The sequence below is a fragment of the Diabrotica virgifera genome, chromosome 1, assembly GCF_917563875.1.
Source record: "Diabrotica virgifera virgifera chromosome 1, PGI_DIABVI_V3a".
Taxonomy (NCBI): Eukaryota; Metazoa; Arthropoda; class Insecta; order Coleoptera; family Chrysomelidae; genus Diabrotica; species Diabrotica virgifera.
In genome coordinates this window covers 83,506,896-83,530,441 of record NC_065443.1, presented here as the reverse complement: position 1 = coordinate 83,530,441, position 23,546 = coordinate 83,506,896, and the positions used below count along the sequence as shown (strand labels likewise).

General features: G+C 32.3%; 1 protein-coding gene across 1 annotated transcript in view; it reads right to left on the bottom strand.

Annotated features, from left to right (window-relative positions):
• The window catches only part of LOC114329075 (uncharacterized), a 35,003-nt gene extending 14,240 nt beyond the window's left edge, over positions 1 to 20,763 (bottom strand). The window contains exons 1-2 of the mRNA XM_028278089.2: positions 20,188 to 20,763; positions 12,488 to 12,571 (exon numbers count right to left, since the gene is read on the bottom strand). Coding sequence (XP_028133890.1) covers positions 12,488 to 12,571; positions 20,188 to 20,227 — 124 coding nt within the window. The 5' untranslated portion in view covers positions 20,228 to 20,763. The remainder of the gene's footprint in view (positions 1 to 12,487; positions 12,572 to 20,187) is intronic.
• Between the last annotated feature and the right edge of the window lie 2,783 nt (positions 20,764 to 23,546).

The following is a 23,546-nucleotide window of genomic DNA, read 5'->3' as shown; positions in this document are numbered from 1 at the left end:
GACTAGCACGCGATCCCTATTCTTATTAAAAAAAAATCATCGATTAAATCATCACTCCCAGACGGATGACGTCACTAGTATGATATATATGTCAAAAAATCATAATTTAAAATTAAAATCGACCTGTTTCAGGATTTTTCATCGCTGGCTTCCGAAATAATGAATTTATTCCAGATATTTGCACCATACTGTATAGAGCATTGAAATTGAAAAATTAATTACCTACTAAAAGTAAGGGTACTAATTTATTCTTATGTACAGTAGGAAAAATAAAAGAATACCCATGAACGAACATATAAAACACGCTGTATTTTCCTGTCACCGTGTCATACAAAAAATTTGCCAGCGCAAGTACATGTAATAATTATTATTACATGTACTTGCGCTGGGCAATTTTCTTTGTGACACGGTGACAAGAAAATACAGCGTGTTTTATATGTAAAAAATGTAGTAATGAAACACAGACTTACTCACAATCATTTAATTATACTTTGACGACCGGTTTCGATCTCTACATTATTCAGATCATCTTCAGGTCGGCGTTACAAGTAGTTAAATGCTACAATTAAAGAAAACCAGAGTTAGAACATTGTCTGGTTGCACAGATGCTAATAGAAAGCCAAATTTGAAAATTTTTTAAATAAAGGTTTGCAACTGTTGACATTTCAGAAATTCGATACATACAAATGCACACCTATGAGAAACAGATACTCATAAGCATGTATAAGCACATGGATGCATGCAGTTTATGACTATTTGTTGAGAAAAGGGTAAAACTGTAACATATTAAAAAACTAATAAAAAATATTAATCAAAATTACATATGCTTCCAAAATTCAAAAAATAATAATAAATAGTAATATTGCTTTGATCCACTTACATGCCGATACAAGGGATGCGTTGCCAGTTCGTTGATAACATGTTTATATGTCCAACTTATGCTAATTGGTTAGCTGGGAGAGGTACAGGGCAAACAGACATGTTACGTAGGTCAAAACATAGTAAATTTTTTTTTGAAAAAAAAAATATATAATTTAAAAAAAAAATTACTAAATTAAAAAAAATACTATGTTTTGACCTACGTAACATGTCTGTTTGCCCTGTACCTCTCCCAGCTAACCAATTAGCATAAGTGGGACATATAAACATGTTATCAAAGAACTGGCAACGCATCCCTTGTATCGGCATGTAAGTGGATCAAAGCAATATTACTATTTATTATTATTTTTTGAATTTTGGAAGCATATGTAATTTTGATTAATATTTTTTATTAGTTTTTTAATATTTTACAGTTTTACCCTTTTCTCAACAAATAGTCATAAACTGCATGCATCCATGTGCTTATACATGCTTATGAGTATCTGTTTCTCATAGGTGTGCATTTGTATGTATCGAATTTCTGAAATGTCAACAGTTGCAAACCTTTATTTCAAAAATTTTCAAATTTGGCTTTCTATTAGCATCTGTGCAACCAGACAATGTTCTGACTCTGGTTGTCTTTAATTGTAGCATTTAACTACTTGTAACGCCGACCTGAAGATGATCTGAATAATGTAGAGATCGAAACCGGTCGTCAAAGTATAATTAAATGATTGTGAGTAAGTCTGTGTTTCATTACTACATTTAATATGGACTCACATATGCAACCCATTCAATATTCGTGTTTTATATGTTCGTTCATGGGTATTCTTTCATTTTTCCGACTGTAAGTATTTTAAAAGAGAAAATTATTAAACACTTCATTTTATAATGAAAAAGCTATACTTATGGAAATGGACGGTTGTAAGTGACTTAATAACATCTATTATATGAAAGTAACTATACATACAGTGTGTGCGTAACTTGGAACCATATGGGAAACTTATTTAATATCAATTTTACGAAAAAAAGTTATTCTTCATAAAGTGCTCTGTATAGTCTAAAACCTAAAATGCAATCATCAGATATCAAATTTTATCAATAATATACGAGGTATGTCCAAAAATATGAATTTCGCTCAAGAGTAAAGTGCCTTTATATTTCATAATATCAAAAATTGTTATTAAGAAAAGTTGTTTGTAATTAAAAATTATGTTATAATATGCATTTATACTCTTCTACTTGAAAAAAAAATTGAAAATCTTCCTCAAATTACGGATACCCAACATCATTTTTATTTAAGAGGATCGGTACGTATTTTCGGCTGCAATGCTATTCAAATGGGGATTCATTTTTTTCGAATCCTGAGAAAACTAATAAGTATTTTTGAAAAATTTAAACGCAGAATGAAAGATTACGTTATTAGCGAGGGCCGAAAGTCCCTGAGAACTTCTATAATGTTTATTTTAGTAAGTTACAGGGGTGAAAAACTAAGAGAAAATTTAGTGTGATTTTTAATTTCAAATATATCATTCAAAATAAACTTTTTATTTATTCTAAGGGACTTTCGGCCCTCGGTAATAATTTAGTCTTTCATTCTGCGTTTAAATTTTTCAAAAATATTTATTGGTTTTTTCAGGATTCGAAAAAAATGTACACAATGCCGTGGTAATATTTTCCAAATCTATCTTTGTCTTGCAACGCACTCAGCCGAATATAATATTGTCAGCATATATTGTCAGTCAGACACTGACACTCAGTGACAATTTTAAATATTTGACATTGCATCGGGAATATGTTGAGTTATTGATTAAATATTATTGATATATATTGTTATATTTCTATTTGATATAAAAATTAAAATTTGATAATTATAAACAAAATTCACTTTAATATAAAATATTTTTAATTTTCTCAACCTCGGGCATATAAATTTAGAACAACCTGTATACAACAAATTGTTATATTTAATTTTAAGAAGTGATTAGAATAAGCGTACGAAACTCGGAACAATGTGCTTAGATAAACAAAGTGAATGACGCGTACCATTATCGTTCTTCTCGGAAGGTCGATCATTAGCCTATGCTAAATAAAACTCAGTGAAATAGATGATAGTTCATTATCGTTTTTCGCGGAAGGTTTCGATCATTAGCCTATGCTAAATAAGACTCATTTGAAAGAGAGAATAGGTCATTAAAATTTGTAAATAGTTAGAAAGTATTTTAGAATGGGAATTAAATATTTTCTTTTGAAATCCATTAAGCATATTTAGAAAGATTAAAAATTGGTTTTGAGGAATATTACGAATGAGAGTTGGTGGTGGAAGATTGATTTGTGAATCTGGAAGGGATATTTAGAAAGTAGGGGAATGGATGACAAAGTGAGAGCAGAATGTTTTGAGCTGTCGAGAAGTGAAGTCGAGTAGTAGACGGTAGTGTACGGAGAGTGAGAAAGCCGGTGTAGTTCCGTGAGTGTGGAGTATCTATCGTGGAACGAGAAGTAGGCCAGGTCGAGAGTAAAAGAACCTCCTTGAGCCAAGAGTGTCCCGGTAGCTGATAGCAGTTTCGAGAAAGGTAGAACACAGCATCACGACAGACGCAGGAACGAGAGCTATTCGAGCTAGTTTTTCAAAGGAGAACATTACTGGAAGCCAGGACGAGGTTTGATCGCAGCCAAGGATAGCAGGAAACGGGTCTTGTGTGAGGACATTTTCAGTTCACCAGGAAAAGGTCAGTCTCATTTGTTTGGACATGAATGTATGGTTTTTCGTATTAAATTCCACATAAAAAATTGAATAACATAAGCAATAATATCAGAAAAGCTTCATCAAACTTAAATAGAGTTGTTCCTAATAACTCCTAATAGTTAAATGTTAATAAAAACTTTCAATTGAAAACCAAAAGGAAATAAGATTCCCATTTGTAAATGTTATGTTTAAGAATAATAAGAAATAGCAAATATTAAGCATTGATTGCCTTTTAAATAAAATAAAAAATATTTTAATTATAATTGTAACCCATATGTGTATTTTTTTTTACTCTTTTCTTTTCTATCCCGATTAGGAACCATTAAGAAATATTTAGAAGCCACGGAAGTAAGTAATTAATTTATAATTCGCCCTGAGATTGAAAACATATTGATATGTGATCTGGTTAATTAATTATATTAGTATTAATACATTGATTAAATTAAGTGACATATAAGAATATTATCTCATATCAATAATCAAGATCACATCAACTGTCGTCCAACGTGGAAAGCATTGTAAAGTATTTCTAGTGGCAAATTTGAAGGATAGAAAGAGTAAAGCCGGTATTTGAAAATTTATATGCCTGTGGTAAAAAGTGAGATACTTACATTTGACAACATAAAATTTTAGATCTCTTTAGGTACAAATTTTACATAACTGATTTAATATTTTATTTTTACGATATTTACATTTGATATATTTATTGACAATTTATAATATTTGGGTGAGAAAAAGTCGTCTTGGTAACATACTAGTAAAATTTCATATTTGGCGGGGATAGTACTTTTTGAAAACAAATTTCTGTGACAAGAAGCCAAAGCAAAGACAACAAAAAACAAAAAGAACAGTCAGACCAAGAAGAGATTTTAGACACGACAATCATGGCATCAGAACAGCAAGAATTATCAGGAATAGATAAACTATTACAACTGATGCAACTCCAGTCACAAAAACTGGATGACAATCAACGAAAAGTGGATCGAAAAATGGATGAAACACAACAAAAATTGGATCAAAAAATGGATGAAACACAACAAAAAATGAAACAAGCAATAGAAGAGAACAACAAGAAAATGGAGGAACGCATAGGAAAGTATGAAAAGGAAGTAAAAGGATGTTTGACAATGATCAAGAACGATATGGGACAACAAGAGACAGAGATTAAAGAAATCAAAAGCAAAATAAAAGAAATAACGAATTGCCAGAAAAAGGAAATAGAAAATTTGGAAAATAAGTTGGAAAATGCTATTCAAGTAGACAGAGAAGAAGTGGAAAAAAGAATCACAGAAATAGAAAAACAAGTCACCGAAAACCGGACGCAACAAAATGTAGGAGAAAGAAGAGAAATGGTTATACATAGCACAGATGACGTGAAAATAAGGTTTGGCGGGGATGTAAGAAGATTACACCCAGTGCCGTTCATAAATAGCCTGAAAAAGAAAATACAACACATCGGAAATTTCGAAACAGCAAAATAAACTATCAGAAACCATCTCAAATATGAAGCAAGCCTATGGTTCGATAGTAAAGAAGAAGAATTCGGCAATTGGCAACAATTTGAACAAAAATTTTTGAATTATTTCTGGGGAAAAGTCCAACAATTGGAAATTAACAAGGAATTGCAAAATGGGAAATACAATGATAGGATGGGTGTATCAGAAAGGACATATGCTTTGCAAATTTACAATAATGCAAAACATGTACAATATAATTACTCATCGGAACAATTAGTCGAACTGATTGCAAGACATTTCGAGGAGACGCTGGAAGACCATATCACATTGCAAAATTACAAAGACATAGATAGTTTATGCCAATTCCTACAAATAAGAGAATCACGTCTAAGAGAAAGAAAATCAAGAAGGTCGCGAGAAGATTACAGGCCCCGAGAAACACAAGATTACAGAGATAGAAATCAAAATAGGAGGGACTATACAAGACGAGATTTTAATCCCAGAAGGGAAAACGAAAATAGAGACAACGGAAGAGGAAATTATGAACAAAGAAATAGGCAATGGAATGAGGACAGAAATCGAGAATACCAGAATAGAAACACCACACGCTCAAATCAAGAAAACAGAAATAATGGTAGACAAAATGAACAGGGATATCGAGAAAACCGAAACAGATCCGACAGACCAAGAGAAAATAGAAGAGAAGTAAATAATACCCAGACAGATGAATATGACGGAGAGAGACATTATGACGAAAATATAAACAACGATGAGCAACCGGCGTCTTTTCACGACGGCACTCACTAAAAACCAAAAATCAAACAGGAATCTTTTGTCACCCCAAGGAGTTTATTAAATTGGCAGGAAACAACGAAAAGAAAAATGGAGTTAATTTAAAATTTGTGGATGGATTTATCAACGAGAAACCAATTAAAATTATGATAGACACTGGATCTGAAATAACATTGGTCAACAGAAAACTAATAGAAGAAGTTAACTTAACAAATTTAATTTATAAAATACCTAGGGTAAATTTAGTGGGCGCAAACAAACGGACATTGGCAACTATAAATGAAGGCATACGAGTAATGGTACGACTGGGCAAGAATATGTATGCACTACAATGTGTAATAATGCCAAACATGTCACATGACATGATAGTAGGAGTGGACGAATTGGCAGAAAAACATGTAGTGATAGATTTTAAAAATAATACGATGAAACTAACAGAAGAAAAAGAAAAAGAACAGGACAAGGAACATGAGAAACAAAATACGGACGAATCAGGTAAAGAACAAACAGTGGAAATGAATTTGGCAGCGAAGCAAGGACAAAGAAGAAAAAGGAGAAAAGGTCAGAAAAAGATAAAAGAAAATGAAACCTGTGGCTCCTCAAAAGAAGAGTTGAGCCCAGAAGAAGAAAATTTGAGAGTATCAGAAACAAAGGAAACCTGGGATTCCTCAAAAGAAGAGACGGGCTCAGGAGAAGAAGAAATAAAGCTAAAAAATGAAAGTGAAAAGAATATGATTGAAACAGTGGTATTTGAAGAGGAGGTATATGCAAACGAGGATGCAGAATGCACGGTAAACATGTGTGAAGAATCTGAGAAAAAAGACAGAAAATTGATATGTGGAGAAGGGAAAGAAAAAGAATTGCGGTTGATGTTAAGAAACTACGAAAATTTGATCAATGAGGAAAACAGAGTGGCTAAAAAGTACGAACATTCATTTGAGGTGAAAAACTTGGGAAATTTTCGATCAAAGACTTACCCGATTCCATACAAGTATCGACAAGAGGTGAAAGAAGAAATAAATAAAATGTTGGAAGATCAAATCATCGAAAGATGTGATTCACCGTATGTTAACCCGATTGTGATAGTAAAGAAAAGCAGTGGAGAATTGAGATTATGTTTAGATGCCAGGAATATCAACCAGCACACTGTATCACAATATGAATCACCTCTAAACATCGAGGCCATTTTTGGAAGAATCACCGGGTCACACATATTTTCGAAAATTGACTTAAAACACAGTTTTTGGTTGATACCGTTAGCTGAAAAGTGTAGAAACTACACCGCTTTTTCTATTGATGGTATTGTCTACCGGTTTAAGGTAGTGCCGTTTGGATTGCAGAGTGCTTGTGCTGCACTCGTCCGAGCTCTACATACCATTTTGAATCGCCACGAAGATTTCATAGTTCATTATATCGATGATTTATTAATTTTTTCACAAGATACTCAGAGTCATCTGAAACACATAGAAATAATTCTGGAAGAATTGGACACAGCGGGATTGAAATTAAACATTGAAAAATGTCAATTTTTTCAAAAAGAAGTCATTTATTTGGGTTTTCAATTGGACACCAAAACAGTAAGATTATCCGAAGACAGAGTCAAGCTCATAGATGAATACCCAAGACCAACGAATTTGAAAACATTGAGAGGTTTTCTTGGCACGATTAATTATTTTAAAAAACTGATTCCCGATTTGAGCCAAAAGGAAATCCCTCTGATAAAGTTGCTTAAAAAAGGAATAAAATGGAATTGGAAAGAAGAACAGGAGGAAGCTTTCGAAACATTAAAACGAGAATTCGCAAAAGGAACGAAAATATACCACCCCATTTACAATTTACCTTTTATACTCCGAACTGATGCGTCCATACAAAAATTTGCAGGAGTTCTGTCTCAAATACAAAACGACCAAGAAGTGCCGATATGTTTTATATCGCGAGTGACTAAAACACATGAGAGAAAATATAGTGTTACAGAATTGGAGTTTGCCAGTGTACTATATTGCGTAAACAAATTGAGGTTTTACTTATTGGGAGCAAAATTCACAATCGAAACAGACCATGCAGCTTTAGTACATATCATGAAGAATAGATTAGTAAATAATAGAATACATAGAGGCATTCTATTATTACAGGAGTATGATTTTGAGTTCCGATATATAAAAGGAAAAGACAACATAATAGCCGACGCTCTAACACGGGATGAGGACACGGGAAAAAAGGAAACAATTACTCTACAGGTGGGACTAAATAGATTAATACAAGAAGAAGGGATATATTCGTTAAATGAGATAAGGACAAACCAAGAAGACCTAGAGGAAAGAGAGAAAAGAAGAGCGGAAGTAGAAAATGACATATATTTTAAGAGAATAGACGGAAAGGAACTATATTTAGTGACACAGACATTGGCCGAAAAGATAATAAAGAAATTACATGAGGACAATGGGCATATCGGTAGCAGAAAAGTTTGGCTCGTTTTTAGGGAAAATTACATCAGCCGACAGGATTACCGCATTGCAAAGGAAATTACCCAGAAGTGCGATGTATGTCAAAAATATAAGAGTCGGAATTTCAAAAACGAAAATGTTGCCAAAAATATTGAAGCCCGAAACAAACTAGACATTGTAGCAATAGATATGTTAAGCGATCTAATTATGACCACTAAAAGGAACAAACATATTCTGGTAATGGTGGATGTGTTTTCAAAATACGTAAAATTATATAGTTGCCGCAACACAAAGGGGGAGGAAATATTAAGAAAAATCGACAATTTTATAGCCATAGTAGGAACACCAAAAAAGATCCTACTGGACAATGCAACGTATTTCCGAAATGATCGTTTCAAGGGACAACTTCGAGAACGAGGAATAGAGACAAATTTTGTCAGCATCAGGCATCCACAGAGTAATCCTTCGGAACGATTCATACAGGAAGTGACGAAATTTCTTCGCATTGCAACAGATGGTCAACATCGCCACTGGGACAGGAAAATGGCGGAAATAGAAAGGTATCTAAATACAATTCCGAGCACAGTAACAAAAGAGACCCCAGAATACATCATGAAGGGTGTATTGCCGATAAGGCCATGGGAAGACCAAGAGCCAAAAGAATATCAACAGGTGATTGAAACCGTACAGAGAAGATTACGGCGAAGCAACGAAAAATATATCCAAAGACAGGAACAAAATAGAAAAAGAAGACCAGTGACTTTCCAAAAGGGTGAAAAAGTACTCGTGAGGGCATTACGAGTATCAAATCTTCCTGGGGGCATTTGCGCAAAGTTGATGCCTGTTTTCGAAGGCCCGTACATCGTGAATAATGAAAATGGGATAAATAGTTATGAGTTGAGGCACAGGAACTCGGAAAAGATCCGAGGAATTTATAATATTCACGATGTATACAAATATCACGAATAAAAGACAGAATTACATGAAGTAGCTAGTAAGTTAGGATATAAGACGTAGATTAAAGTAAGGAAATATACAGGGAGTTGGTTTTGCCTCGAGAAAATTTATTTAAAAATGCAGATAAATTTTATCGAATACAAGGCGGGGATTTGTTATATTTCTATTTGATATAAAAATTAAAATTTGATAATTATAAACAAAATTCACTTTAATATAAAATATTTTTAATTTTCTCAACCTCGGGCATATAAATTTAGAACAACCTGTATACAACAAATTGTTATATTTAATTTTAAGAAGTGATTAGAATAAGCGTACGAAACTCGGAACAATGTGCTTAGATAAACAAAGTGAATGACGCGTACCATTATCGTTCTTCTCGGAAGGTCGATCATTAGCCTATGCTAAATAAAACTCAGTGAAATAGATGATAGTTCATTATCGTTTTTCGCGGAAGGTTTCGATCATTAGCCTATGCTAAATAAGACTCATTTGAAAGAGAGAATAGGTCATTAAAATTTGTAAATAGTTAGAAAGTATTTTAGAATGGGAATTAAATATTTTCTTTTGAAATCCATTAAGCATATTTAGAAAGATTAAAAATTGGTTTTGAGGAATATTACGAATGAGAGTTGGTGGTGGAAGATTGATTTGTGAATCTGGAAGGGATATTTAGAAAGTAGGGGAATGGATGACAAAGTGAGAGCAGAATGTTTTGAGCTGTCGAGAAGTGAAGTCGAGTAGTAGACGGTAGTGTACGGAGAGTGAGAAAGCCGGTGTAGTTCCGTGAGTGTGGAGTATCTATCGTGGAACGAGAAGTAGGCCAGGTCGAGAGTAAAAGAACCTCCTTGAGCCAAGAGTGTCCCGGTAGTAGATAGCAGTTACGAGAAAGGTAGAACACAGCATCACGACAGACGCAGGAACGAGAGCTATTCGAGCTAGTTTTTCAAAGGAGAACATTACTGGAAGCCAGGACGAGGTTTGATCGCAGCCAAGGATAGCAGGAAACGGGTCTTGTGTGAGGACATTTTCAGTTCACCAGGAAAAGGTCAGTCTCATTTGTTTAGACATGAATGTATGGGTTTTTCGTATTAAATTCCACATAAAAAATTGAATAACATAAGCAATAATATCAGAAAAGCTTCATCAAACTTAAATAGAGTTGTTCCTAATAACTCCTAATAGTTAAATGTTAATAAAAACTTTCAATTGAAAACCAAAAGGAAATAAGATTCCCATTTGTAAATGTTATGTTTAAGAATAATAAGAAATAGCAAATATTAAGCATTTATTGCCTTTTAAATAAAATAAAAAATATTTTAATTATAATTGTAACCCATATGTGTATTTTTTTTTACTCTTTTCTTTTCTATCCCGATTAGGAACCATTAAGAAATATTTAGAAGCCACGGAAGTAAGTAATTAATTTATAATTCGCCCTGAGATTGAAAACATATTGATATGTGATCTGGTTAATTAATTAGATTAGTATTAATACATTGATTAAATTAAGTGACATATAAGAATATTATCTCATATCAATAATCAAGATCACATCAATATATATATATATATATATATATATATATATATATATATATATATATATATATATATATATATATATATATAAATAATTGATTTAAGACGTGAACTTAATAAAAAGTTATTTATTGTGTATTATTTGTGGAAGATCGAAGCAGAGAATATATCAGGATAATCTATTCTGTGATCCAAGTATTTTGTTGTTAAATATGTTCAAAATTGTAAGCGGTCCATTACAATATATTATTAAAAAATAATTTTAACACTTTTCGTCTTTTCTCGATTGAGTATTAGTCTTTGTTGTAGAAATAAATTATTACAATCACTGAATACATAGTTAGTGAAAAAATTATCACATTTATTAACTGAATTAATAATTTACAATTATAAAAATAACAGTTATCCAAGAACATTCAAAACCCATCTCTTTAAATTAATGATGACATTTTCAAGTAGAATGACATTCTAGTAATGTTTACATATCAATACCAGTGTGAATTTTACTACACGTAATTTGCCGTGTAAAGACAGAAAAAGTAGGGATACACGTAAAATATTTGCGAATTATGTACCCATAGCCTTAAGATAACCCCGTTATTATTAATTTTGCGAAAAAAGTTATTGTTTATAAAAATGTCTGAATAGTCAATAAACTAAGATGCAATCATAAGATATCAATTTTTTTCAATTTTATACGAGGTATGGCAAAAAATAAGAATTTCGCTCAAGACTAAATTATCTTTCTAGTTCACAATATTTCAACTAGAAGGATGCAATTGCATATTGAAACATAGTTTTTCAGTGCGCCACTGAAAAAAAGAAAAATAAATTAATTCATGTACCTAGCACTTTATTTAGAAAATTAGTTCATATTATGGTAAATACTTTTGTTTATGTTTTTTAACCAAGAGGAGTGATTCAAATTTACCGCGCCGTAATGCTTGTTTCTAATTGGTCCAACCGCAGGCAAGTTTACTCCACTGTTATTAAATTTTGACACTAATGACATTTATGAAATTTTGGCACTTCTGTCATTTTATAGGTTAATAAATTATATGGGCGATTTTTGTGTTTTCTGCATTATTCCTTTAATTTTTAGATTTTTAGTCTACTTTTATATAAAAACAGTTGTTTTTAGAACTCTTAGCGATGTGCTAGTATAATATAATAGGTATGGATTATCATCGAAAGCTGATATGATCAACGAAAAAGAAGATGAATTTGGTGACTTTTCTAGTAACTTTCTTGGGTGTGAATCTGTCTTTTTAGTTTACTCCTCTTGGTTAAAAAATCAACATAGTAACAAAAAATAAAAAACAGATGTCCATAAACAAAAAACCAGAAATAAATGTAATTATTTATATTTCATGTTTGAAATAATACTGTAACGTAACAAAAATATATGCATAATATATAAGATAAATATAAATATAGATAATAAAACAAAAAACGTATTATAGTTTTGAAAATCTGACTTGATTTTTGTTTTGTCGGGATTTTGGTATGTCGTTATTCTGGCGTGTTGGGATTCTGACGTGTCGAGATTTTGGCGTGTTGGGATTCTGTCGTGTCGGGATTTTGGCCGTCGGGATTTTGGATGTCGGGATTTTGGCTGCCGGGATTTTGGGGTAGACCCGAATAATAGTAATAGATTACAATAAAAAATATTAATGATATCTACTTACTCAAATACGTTCTGTTGACTGTTTTTCTTCCTCGTAAAATTTTTCTTCTAGCATCTACTTCCAGCGAAAGTGCCAGGAGTAGAACTACGACAATAAAAAAATATTTTACATAAAATACCTACTAAATGTTTAAAGAAATGTGTCATTGTTATTGTTAACGAGAAACTGTTTAAAAAAGCGGTTCTATAAATGATTAAACTCTTCTTTTAACCAAGTTTCAATGATTACAATCGGAATATTTAAATTCATGCTTTTAGAGATTCATCCATCTCATCTGTTCGACTTTTTTTCTACTTCTCTTTATTCTTTCGAACTCTTTTCCTATCATAACTTCTTACATATCTATTTTTCTAAAATAATTAACACTGTTGTCTTTTCTTTTGATTGGTGAGTTTGGTGAATATTGAATAATCTATATTATTTCATTACTTATATCTAGGTATAGCTTTTCTTTACTGTATTTTTTCCTTAAAACACTATAATTATCTTACTTATTTATTAGTTGCTATTAATAAAGCTGCTTTATTATAGCTTTTAATAAATAATAGTCCCCCGTTTTATACCGCTCACGTGGCTTTGGGAGTATAGCAGGGTAGTCTGCTATATCTAGGGCCTACGGTATAAAAGGAAGGTAACAGGGCCAGTGCTACGCTTCAACCGCCTATTATTAGCACTGGTTTTACCCAAGGTACTCATTCAGGCTGAGTCGACCTGGGGCCTATAAATATTTTAAAAATGTCTAGTTGTTCTTGCCGGCAATAGTATTTGAACTCAGGCCTACCAGCACACGAGCCAAGCACACTACCGCTTAGCTACGCCGGCCCTTATTATAGCTTTTAAGGCCAAATAACACATCATTTTTTCAAAATCCTTCTGTCTTTGTCTTGCCATGTTTCCCAAACGTACATCTTCTATCTTACCTTTTGTTGCTTTTCTATCGCGATATAAAAGAGGTTTACTTGATAGCACAAAAACTGAAGCCTTGTGTTCGTGAAAAAGGCAAAGAAGTCAGTTGCTAGTCAACTACGGCTAAGCTAGTATTCCGGTGTTTTAAAGCCTAGCTTTTAAGGTTTTTTATATATGGACTTGGTGTACGTAATTGTTGGGGCCCTCTGAAGACCAGTTGGAAGGATTAAAATGGTAAGTGGACCTCTTTGCGACTCGTTTAATTATTTTGTACTTTTTTGCTCAAGTTTAAGTTTTTTATGGACCCGGTGTCAAATCGCCTTTATAAAAAAAGAACCAGCCCCTACGTTAAGATGTGAACGTCAAAGATCGCACAATAGGTTACAGGGGTGAAAAAAAGAGAAAATTTAGTGTGATTTTTAATGTCAAATATCTCATTCCAAAAGAAATTTTTGTTTATTCTAAGCAAATTTCGGCCCTCGGTAATAATGTAATCTTTCATTCTGCGTTTAAATTTGCCAAAAATATACAGGGCCTATTTTACCACTAGGCCCGTGAGGCACCTACCTCGGGCCCGTATTTGAATGTGACCCGGAAAGATCACCAAACAAAACATGTTTATTACAATAACAAAACAAATTTTTAAAATTCTTTCATTTTACGAACCGGCAATGATAAATGATAACCATAAGAGTTATAATTAAGTGGATAGACGCAAACTTTCGGCTTCAATGTTTTTTAAATGCATTCATTTTTTCGAATCCTCAAAAAACTAATACCTAGTAGGGGAGCAAAGTGTGCTAAATGTGCAGTTACTCTAGCGTTATGGGGACCTATTGGGTTGTGATTATTAGGTCCTAAAACCAAAAAAAGTTAAGTAAAGTTTTCCATTTTAGTGGGCGCTTGCCATTTTTTAATTTAATTTTCCATTTCCAACAATCGTTTTTTTCAGATTATAACGCCATCTGTGCATAATTCGAAAAATTGTTTCGAATAAAAGTTATCCTTTCGTAAGAAATCCAAATCTGCAATAAAAATGGGGGCTCCTATTTAAGATTTTAAAGTAATCCCCACACCACCTCCGTGGGGGTCGTGTTTAATACCATTCGATAGATTTTTCAAAAGTATTAAATAAGTGTATTTTACAGTTTTTCGATATGATGTTTATTTCGCGAAATATCGCGGGATTCGTATTTAAAATATTAAATTTACCTCTCACCCCTCTCCGTGGGAAGTCGTGTTTGGTATCATTCGACAGATTTTAAAAAAATATTGAGCACGTATTTTTTAGTTTTACGATATGTCATTCCTTTCGCGAAATATTTGCTTTTTTCTTGTGAAACTTTGGGACTCACCCATTTCCTTACGCTCGGCTCAAATCGTCAGATTTTTTAAGTATACACTCTTTTGCATGCACTTAAATTACCTTACCTTAATCTGACAATTTCGAGTATTTTTAAGGATAGATTTTTTTTTTCGGCCCCCCTTAACGAACTTCCCTGTGTTAAGAGCCAATATATGGTAGAGGTACATCTGCAAGGTACTAGGTTTCTCCCCATATGATAATCTGACGCGCTCGAGTAACTGCAAAAATCCCCGCTGGGCTCCCCTACCATAATATTTAAAAAAAAAATAGACACACAATGAAAGATTACATTATTACCGGGGGCCGAATATCCCTTAGAATAAATAAAAAGTTTTTTTTGAATAAGATATGTATTTAAAATTAAAAATCACATTCAATTTTCTCTTTTTTTCATCCCTGTAACTTATTAAAATAAACATTATCGAAAATTTCAGGTACTTTCGGCCCTCGCTAATAACGTAATCTTTTATTCTGCGTTTAAATTTTTCAAAAGTTTTCTCAGGCTTCGGAAAAAAAAATGAATGTATTTAAATAGCATTGAAACCGAAAGTTTGCGCCTATACCCTTAAACGATGTTTAAATATAAATTTTATTTATTGTTAATAAAAAATTTATTTTCTTTTGTAACATATTTCTATTAAATAATAATTAATACATTTTAAAAAAAGTTATTATTACAGTAAAACCTCGATATAACGGACCTCTATTTAACGGACTTTGGATATAACGGACAAGAAAATCCGGTCAAATGTGAAAAAAATTAAAAATGTCTCTGTATTTTACAAAGAATTTCAATAAACTTTTTATTATAGCATAATGCGGACACATTTCTAATTATAAACAAACAGTACAAACATCAAAATTGCAGACAAAACTTAAAAAAAGTTTGTTGATTTATTTTAAACCTATTTTTATATAACGGACTTTCGTCGTTAACGGACGCCCCGTCCCCCCAATTAGTCCGTTATATCGAGGTTTTACTGTATTGTTAAATTATATTTAGGGGCCCGAAAATTGTGTAGTGCCTCGGGTCTGATTTGAAGTAAAATAGGCTCTGAAAATATAATATAAAAAAATTAATGCTTTTGAAAAGCATTGGCCGAAATTTTTCGTCTACGCTCTTAATCCCGCATAATATTGAACTTAAACAAGCCACACAAAAAACACTTTCAGAATGTTTCCAAATCGGCATTATCAACTCAACAATGTTGTGTGTGAAAAATATTTTTTCAGTGTTTCAGTGTAGCTTCCGGAATAATAGAGGAAGTATTGACTGTCTTTCGCAATTATCAACTGATATACAGTTATCTTACTCAAATAATAATTCTCTATCTACCATATTTCTTGATATTTCAGTTGCTTATGATAACGTCAATTTAAATCTGTTTTTCGAGAAACAAACGCATATACATACACATTCCAACTTTGTGTGAATAATATAGTGCGGCAGATTCGTGCAAATATTATAAGAATTGTGCATTTATAGACAAGAGCCGCTATAGGTGAAATTTCTTAATCATTTTAGGCACGATGGGACCCTATAACTTAAATAGTAGAACCTAAAAGAAAACGTTTGAACACTGTGCCGTCACTTTTCAGTGGCACATGCGTCGACAGTGGCGCATCAAACTTTCCACTTCTGGACGGGATAAATAAATTAAAAGTTACCCTCCCTTACTAACAGAATTATTTTTTTTTATTTTTTTAAGTTCTATGTGATTAACACATAAAATTCAGCGTAATTTTAAGCCACCACCCCCTTCCCCCTACCCCCACCATCAAAAACTTCATTTTTCGTTCTTATTTTTTTTGGTGGGATGCAATCAATTTTAAAATTTCAAAAAATTCACAAGCATAACTGAGGATTTTATAAAACATGCCTATTTTTTATAGACCCATAGGCAGAGTGTACAAAACCTCAAAAAATAAAAAAAAAAATTTTTTCAAAAAAGCGTATAACTTTTTTTGAGGAATAGCTACAGGTCTAATTTTTTCTTAATTTTGTGTTTTTTATCAAACACTATATTTTTAATTTTTTTCAGATTTTTCTGTAAGGCTCCCCACCTTCAAAAATCCGAAAAACTGTTTTTTGGGGGGTTTTGGGGGATTTTCCCTATTTTATAGACTTCATAATATATCAAATCAATTTTCTTTTTATAGGTTATATGTAACTTTAAGTAAGTGAGTCCTTTAGAATATTTAAAAATCAGAAAAACACGTTCAAACCCCCCAAAACCTATTAAAAAACAGTTTTTTGGATTTTTAAAGGTGACCAGCGTTACAGAAAAATCTGAAAAAAATTAGAAATATAGTGTTTGATAAAATACACAAGACTAAGAAAAAATTAGATCTGCAGCTGTCCCCAAAAAAAAGTTATATACTTTTTTCCAAAAAAAAAATTTAAAACTTTTTTGAGGTTATGTACACTCAACCTACAGGTCTATAAAAAATAGACGTGTTTTATAAAAGCCTTAACTATGCTTGTGAATTTTTTGAAATTTTAAAATTGATTGCATCCCACAAAAAAAAATAAAATCGAAAAATAAAGTTTATGATGGTGGGGGCAGGGGGAAGGGGGTGGTGGGTTAAAATTACGATGAATCTTATGTCTTAATCACATAGAACTTAAAAAAATGAAAAAAATTAAATTCTGGTAATAAGGGAGGGTATTTTTAAATTTATGTATCCCGTCCATAAAAGGAAAGTTTGATGCGCCACTGTCGACGCATGTGCCACTGAAAAGTGACGGCACAGTGCTCAAACGTTTTCTTTTAGGTTCTACTATTTAACTTATAGGGTCCCGTCGTGCCTAAAATGATTAAGAAATTTCACCTATAGCGGCTCCTAGTCTATTAATGGTAGAAGCATATAATTTGGACCACACATACTACACATATAAAGGTTCAAAATTAGATACGAGGCCATCTCACATTTTACCTTTTACAAAAATGGCGGGCATTCAAAATGGCAACGATACATATGTGACTAAAAGCACGATAACTTTTGAACTAAAAGTCCAACTTCAACCAGATTTGGTATATGGGTTCTATTTTTGGTGTATAAGATTGAGCTCTTGAACCGGAAAAATCTGTTTACCAGAAGGTGTGTTTTCCTGATTTTTTATGTAAAAATATGTTGTTTTTTTTTCAATTCTTTCACTCTGTATATGTTAATTCTTCAAAAAGTTACCACCGCCATTGAAAAGAGCGTAAAAATATTTTTTAGGAAATATTTTGAACTTTTTAGTTATGTTAATTACCATTTAATAAATGCATAACTTATCTTCACATGTAGCGATGTGCGGCAGATTCGTGCAAATATTATAAGAATTATTGTGCATTTAATCGTAGAAGCATATAATTTGGATCACATATGCTACAGATACAAAGGTTCAAATTTAGATATGAGGCCACCTCAGATTTTGCCTTTTGCAAAAATGGCGGGCGTTTAAAATGGCGACTATACATATGTGACTAGTAGCACTATAACTTTTGAACGAAAAGTCGGATTTCAACCAAATTTGGTATATAGCTTCTTTTTTTGACGTAAAAGATTAAGGTCTTGAACTGGAAGAATCGGTTTACCAGAAGTTGTGTTTTTCCTGATTTTTTATTTAAAAATATGTTGTTAATTTTTTTAATTCTTTCACCCTGTATATATTAATTTTTTAAAAAGGTAATATCCGGGTTGAAAAGAGCGTAAAAATATTTTTTAAGAAATATTTTAGACTCATTGATTGTGTTAATTACCAATTAATAAATGCATAACGTATCTTCACATGTACCTATGAACCTATGTGTTATTCGTGCAAATAATATAAGAATTATTGTGCATTTAATGGTAGAAGCATATAATTTGGACAACACATACTACACATACAAAGATTTAAATTTAGATATGAGGCCATCTCCGATTTTGTTTTTTACAAAAATGGCGGGCATTCAAATGAATCTGCTGGACATAAGTACATGTGAAAATACGTTATGCATTTATTAAATGATAATTAACATAACTAAAAAGTTCAAAATATTACCTTAAAAATATTTTTTCTCTTTCAATGGCGGTATTATTTTTTTAAAAATTAATATATATACAGGGTGAAAGAATTGAAACAAAAACAACATATTTTTACATAAAAAAAAAAACAGTAAAAACACAACTTTTGGTAAGCCGATTCTTCCGGTTCAATACCCCGATCTTATTCATCAATAAAAGAACCTTGATGCCAAATTTGGCTGAAATCGGACTTTTCGTTCAAAAGTTATCGTGCTATTAGTCACATATATATAGTCGCCATTTTGAATGCCCGCCATTTTTGTAAAGGGCAAAATATGAAATGGCCTTATATATAAATTCGAACCTTTATATGTGTAGTATATGTGGTCCAAATTATATGCTTCCTCCATTAAATGCACAATAATTTTTATAATATTTGTATGAGTCTGTCGCACATAGGTATATGTGAAGATACGTTATGCATTTATTAAGTGGTAATTAACATTACTAAACAGTTCAAAATATTTACTAAAAAATATTTTTACGCTCTTTTCAATGGCGGTATTAACTTTTTGAAGAATTAATATATACAGGGTGAAAGAATTAAAAAAAAACAACATATTTTTACATAAAAACCAGGAAAAACACAACTTTTGTTAAACCGATTCTTCCGGTTCAAGACCTTAATCTTATACATAAAAAAAGAACCTATATACCAAATTTGGTTGAAATCGGACTTTTCGTTCAAAAGTTATCATGCTATTAGTCACATATGTATAGTGGCCATTTTGAATTCCCGTCATTTTTGTAAAAGGCAAAATCTGAGATGGCCTCGTATCTAAATTTGAACCTTTATATGTGTAGTATATGTGGTCCAAATTATATGCTTTTATCATTAAATGCACAAAGGTTTCACATATCGGCTGCACTAATATGTGTTTTATAAATTATATTTGGGTGCATAAAATTTATACCCTCGAAGCTGATTTTTGCTGTTTTTTAACTTTTATTTGTAATTGTAAATATTTTATCAAACAATCCTGCAAAAATCAGCTGTGAGGGTATAAATTTTATGACTCTTTATGATGCGTGCGCCGCCCCCCATTAGGGGGGCGCACTTTGGAGTCATAAATGATGATTTTTTTACATGATTGTTTGATCAAAATACTTTTTATTTACTGATAATATTGTCTGACAAATTTTGAAGGGTACTCTAGTTGTCGGACGCACCAAAGGGGGCAAAATGCCCCCTCCCGAAAATTTTGAGAAATAGAAAAGTTGTTCGGCTCGACCTGAATAACAATAAAAAAAGTGTCATGGGGGATAAAGGTAATAAATTTAAGTGTGGGCCCAAGGTCTAATATAAGAATCAGTGTGTATCGCTTATTTACCTATAAAAAATAAAGATATAAAGAATGCAATAGAAACTTACCTAGAACAATAACAAACTTACGACCGATTTTAAGCACCATTTTAACTTCGTCACACACAATTATTGTGTTTCACGTATAAGGTGTAGTTAACAGTCATTGTTGTTATCTTGAAGTACAAACAAAGACACGGCATATTTAGATGAGCAAATATTAATTTTCTTAATCAACTTTATTTTATTATCCTTAAAGTGTGTCATTTTACTACGAAGGCATTGGCGCGTATTTTTGCAGAATTAAAACGGGAAAATAATTGAAATAATTTTAAAAGGGAGAACACCTACATTGAGAATTTATTTCTTAACTTTACTTTTTACTTTCACTTTAATTTGCTTTACTTCATCATATATGCCAAACAATTCCTCGTACATACCAAACACATTTCATTATAAGAAGGCAGTTTATGAAAAAATACAGGAATAAAGAAACAACCGCTTATATAGTATTCATTGATCTTGAGAAAGCATTTGATAGAGTTCTTCGAGAAATCCTGTGATGAGCACTCAATAAGAAAGGAGTTCCTGGTGAAAATGTAAAGATTGTGAGAGATAATATGTATGAGGGAGTAACAACTAGTGTTAGTACAGGTATGGGAGAGACTGATAAATTTCATGTGAAAGTAGGATTGCACCAAGGCTTATTTATTATCATTATTTTGGATCAGATAACAGCGAAACTACAGGGTAACATTCCCTGGTGCTTAGTGAATGTTGATGATGTGGTGTTGATAGGAAATAGTGAAGGCGCCTTAGCACAAAAACTGGAACAGTGGAGACAAGAGACAAGCTCTGTAGAAAAAAGGTTTAAAACTTAGTACGACAAAGATAGAGTATTTGGAAATTTTGTTTAAAGATGGAGGTACTACAAATAAAATGATATCTTTGGATGATGAAATGATTGTGAAAAGTGAGAGTTTTAAGTACCTAGGATCCGTATTACAGAGTAATGGGGAAAGAGAGATGCATGCAATATAATTAGGGTTGGATAGATAAAATGAAATGAAGCGAGTGCGGTGCGTTGTGTCATAGAAAAATTCCAATGAAGCTGAAGGGAAAATTCTATAAAACAACCATAAGACCAGCTATGATGTACGGAACTCAATGTTCGTAAAAATAAAAAATGTATGTGGCGGAAATGAGAATGCTTAGATGGATGAGTGATGTAGCAAAAAAGGATAAAATTAGAAATTAGTATATTACCAATTGATGCCAAAATGAGGGAGCATAGGTTAAATTGGTTTGGTCATGTTCAACATCGAGACGTTAAGCACCCAATACGAAGAATTGCTAAATTGCGGGTTCCTGGAATAATTAGGGGAGGAAGATCAAAGAAAACTTGGTGGAGACACTTAATAGGCAGGATATGTCATTAAAGGGGTTTGGGTTTGATGTTGAAATGACCCAAGAGAGAAACTTATGGAGAAATGCAATTAGGGAACCCGACCCCGCATAGGGATAAAGACAAAGAGAATGATGATGACATACCAAACACTAATTGCATTGGGCTGAAAAATATTGATTATATTGATACTGAGAGTGGTTTCACAATGAATCATTTTATTAATTGATTGTTTTATTTATTTTTATTTATTTATTTAAACGAACACGGGAAAGAGGGAGAAGAGTTAGACTGTTAGAGAAAAGATTAAGGAAGTGGAGTAAAGCGATAGGGTCACTAAATTCAATATTGAAAGCAAAAAATGTGTCAAGAACCGCTAAACTGTGAATCTACGAGACAGTAATCTGACAGACAGCGATGTATGCTAACTAAACAACGTGGGTTATGAACCAGCAAGAAGAAAAGAAAATAGAGATATAGGAAAGAAAGGTGCTTAGAAAAATCTTCAGAGGAATCCAGATGGCAGAGAATATTTGGAGACGACGAAAGAATAAAGCAATCATGAGGATGTACGGAAAACCAATAGTTACATCAGAATACAAGACTAAAGAGTTAGATGGACTGGTCACATTATACGAATGTCAGGGAACGAAAATATTAAAACAATACTGAAGGTGGGAGTAATGGGGAAAAAGAAGCGGTTGGCCAAAGAAGAAATGGTTGGAAGCAGTAAAGCAAGACTTTTCAGAAATAGGCGAGAGATTATAGAGAAAAACCAAAGACCGGAAGAAATGGGGGAAAATAACCAAGATATTGGAAGCCAGGGGTCTGCAAGGTATGTAAGAATCCACGGGGAAAATTTGCTGTAGTTGGCTGTATACCATTACAAAACCATAAAATCCTTTATAAACGGTATATTTGTTAAAATCCCTATACAGGGCTACATCAAAGACATAACTAGTTTTCAATCGGTTGACCGATCATCACCAGCTCCATGGTACCTCGAGCGTGAAACATTGGATATTTTATACATCCATGTTCTAAATCGCATCTTTTTCATATGTTCCTATGATGGATCAATTATAAAGGGTTTATACCCAAATATTTTTTACTTTGGTGGTTAGCATGTTAGATTCTGAGATTACACTGATGATGATCGGTCAACCAATTGAAAACTAGTTCTGTTTGTTTTATGATGTAGCCCTGTGTAGGGATTTTAGCAAATATACCTTTTATAAAGGATTTTATGTGTATGTAAGAATGTTCCGATCATCGAATAATCTCGTTATTATACTTATTATGAGTTATTTGTTTAAAGTGTTTCTAAAAATCATTCATAACCGTGTTTACAGAAAGTTGGAATTCGATATAAGCGAGACATAATTGAAATTCAGAAAATGAATAGAGGCACTAGAGGAAGCTCCATTGGCTCTAAATGTTCTCACACAACTATGCTTGAACGCGTTTAATAGATTTTGAAAAGGCTTTTGATAGGGTACGGCATGATTTACTTAACGATATCCTTAAAAGCAAAGGGATGGATGTTAAAGATCTCAGAATAATTTGGAATTTATACTTGAATCAGCGGGCAAATAATATAAGAATGGAAAATGAAGTATCAGACGTATTAAGAGTAACACGTCGAGTAAAACCGGGATATAACATAATTACACTTTTATAAAAAAGAACTTTTTTATAATAAAACCTTTTTATTATTTATAGGAAAGAATATAAAATAATTTAACGATAAACGATTTAACGGTAAAATGCTTAAAATTCCAAAAATTACACTCTAATAAAAATAGTTATTTATGAAACAGTTCGTAAAGTATGCTTTTTGCGAACGCACGCGATATTTAGAGCACGAGCGACAACGGAGCGAGTTTTCTACAATTTTTAGAACTTTGACATTTAAAAATTCTAACTAATTTCAAACCACAAAACTGTCAAAACTTTTGTTGTAATTCAATGCTCATATTGTCATCACCATGACAACGCGAAAGTTAAAGCTTGTCACCATGAC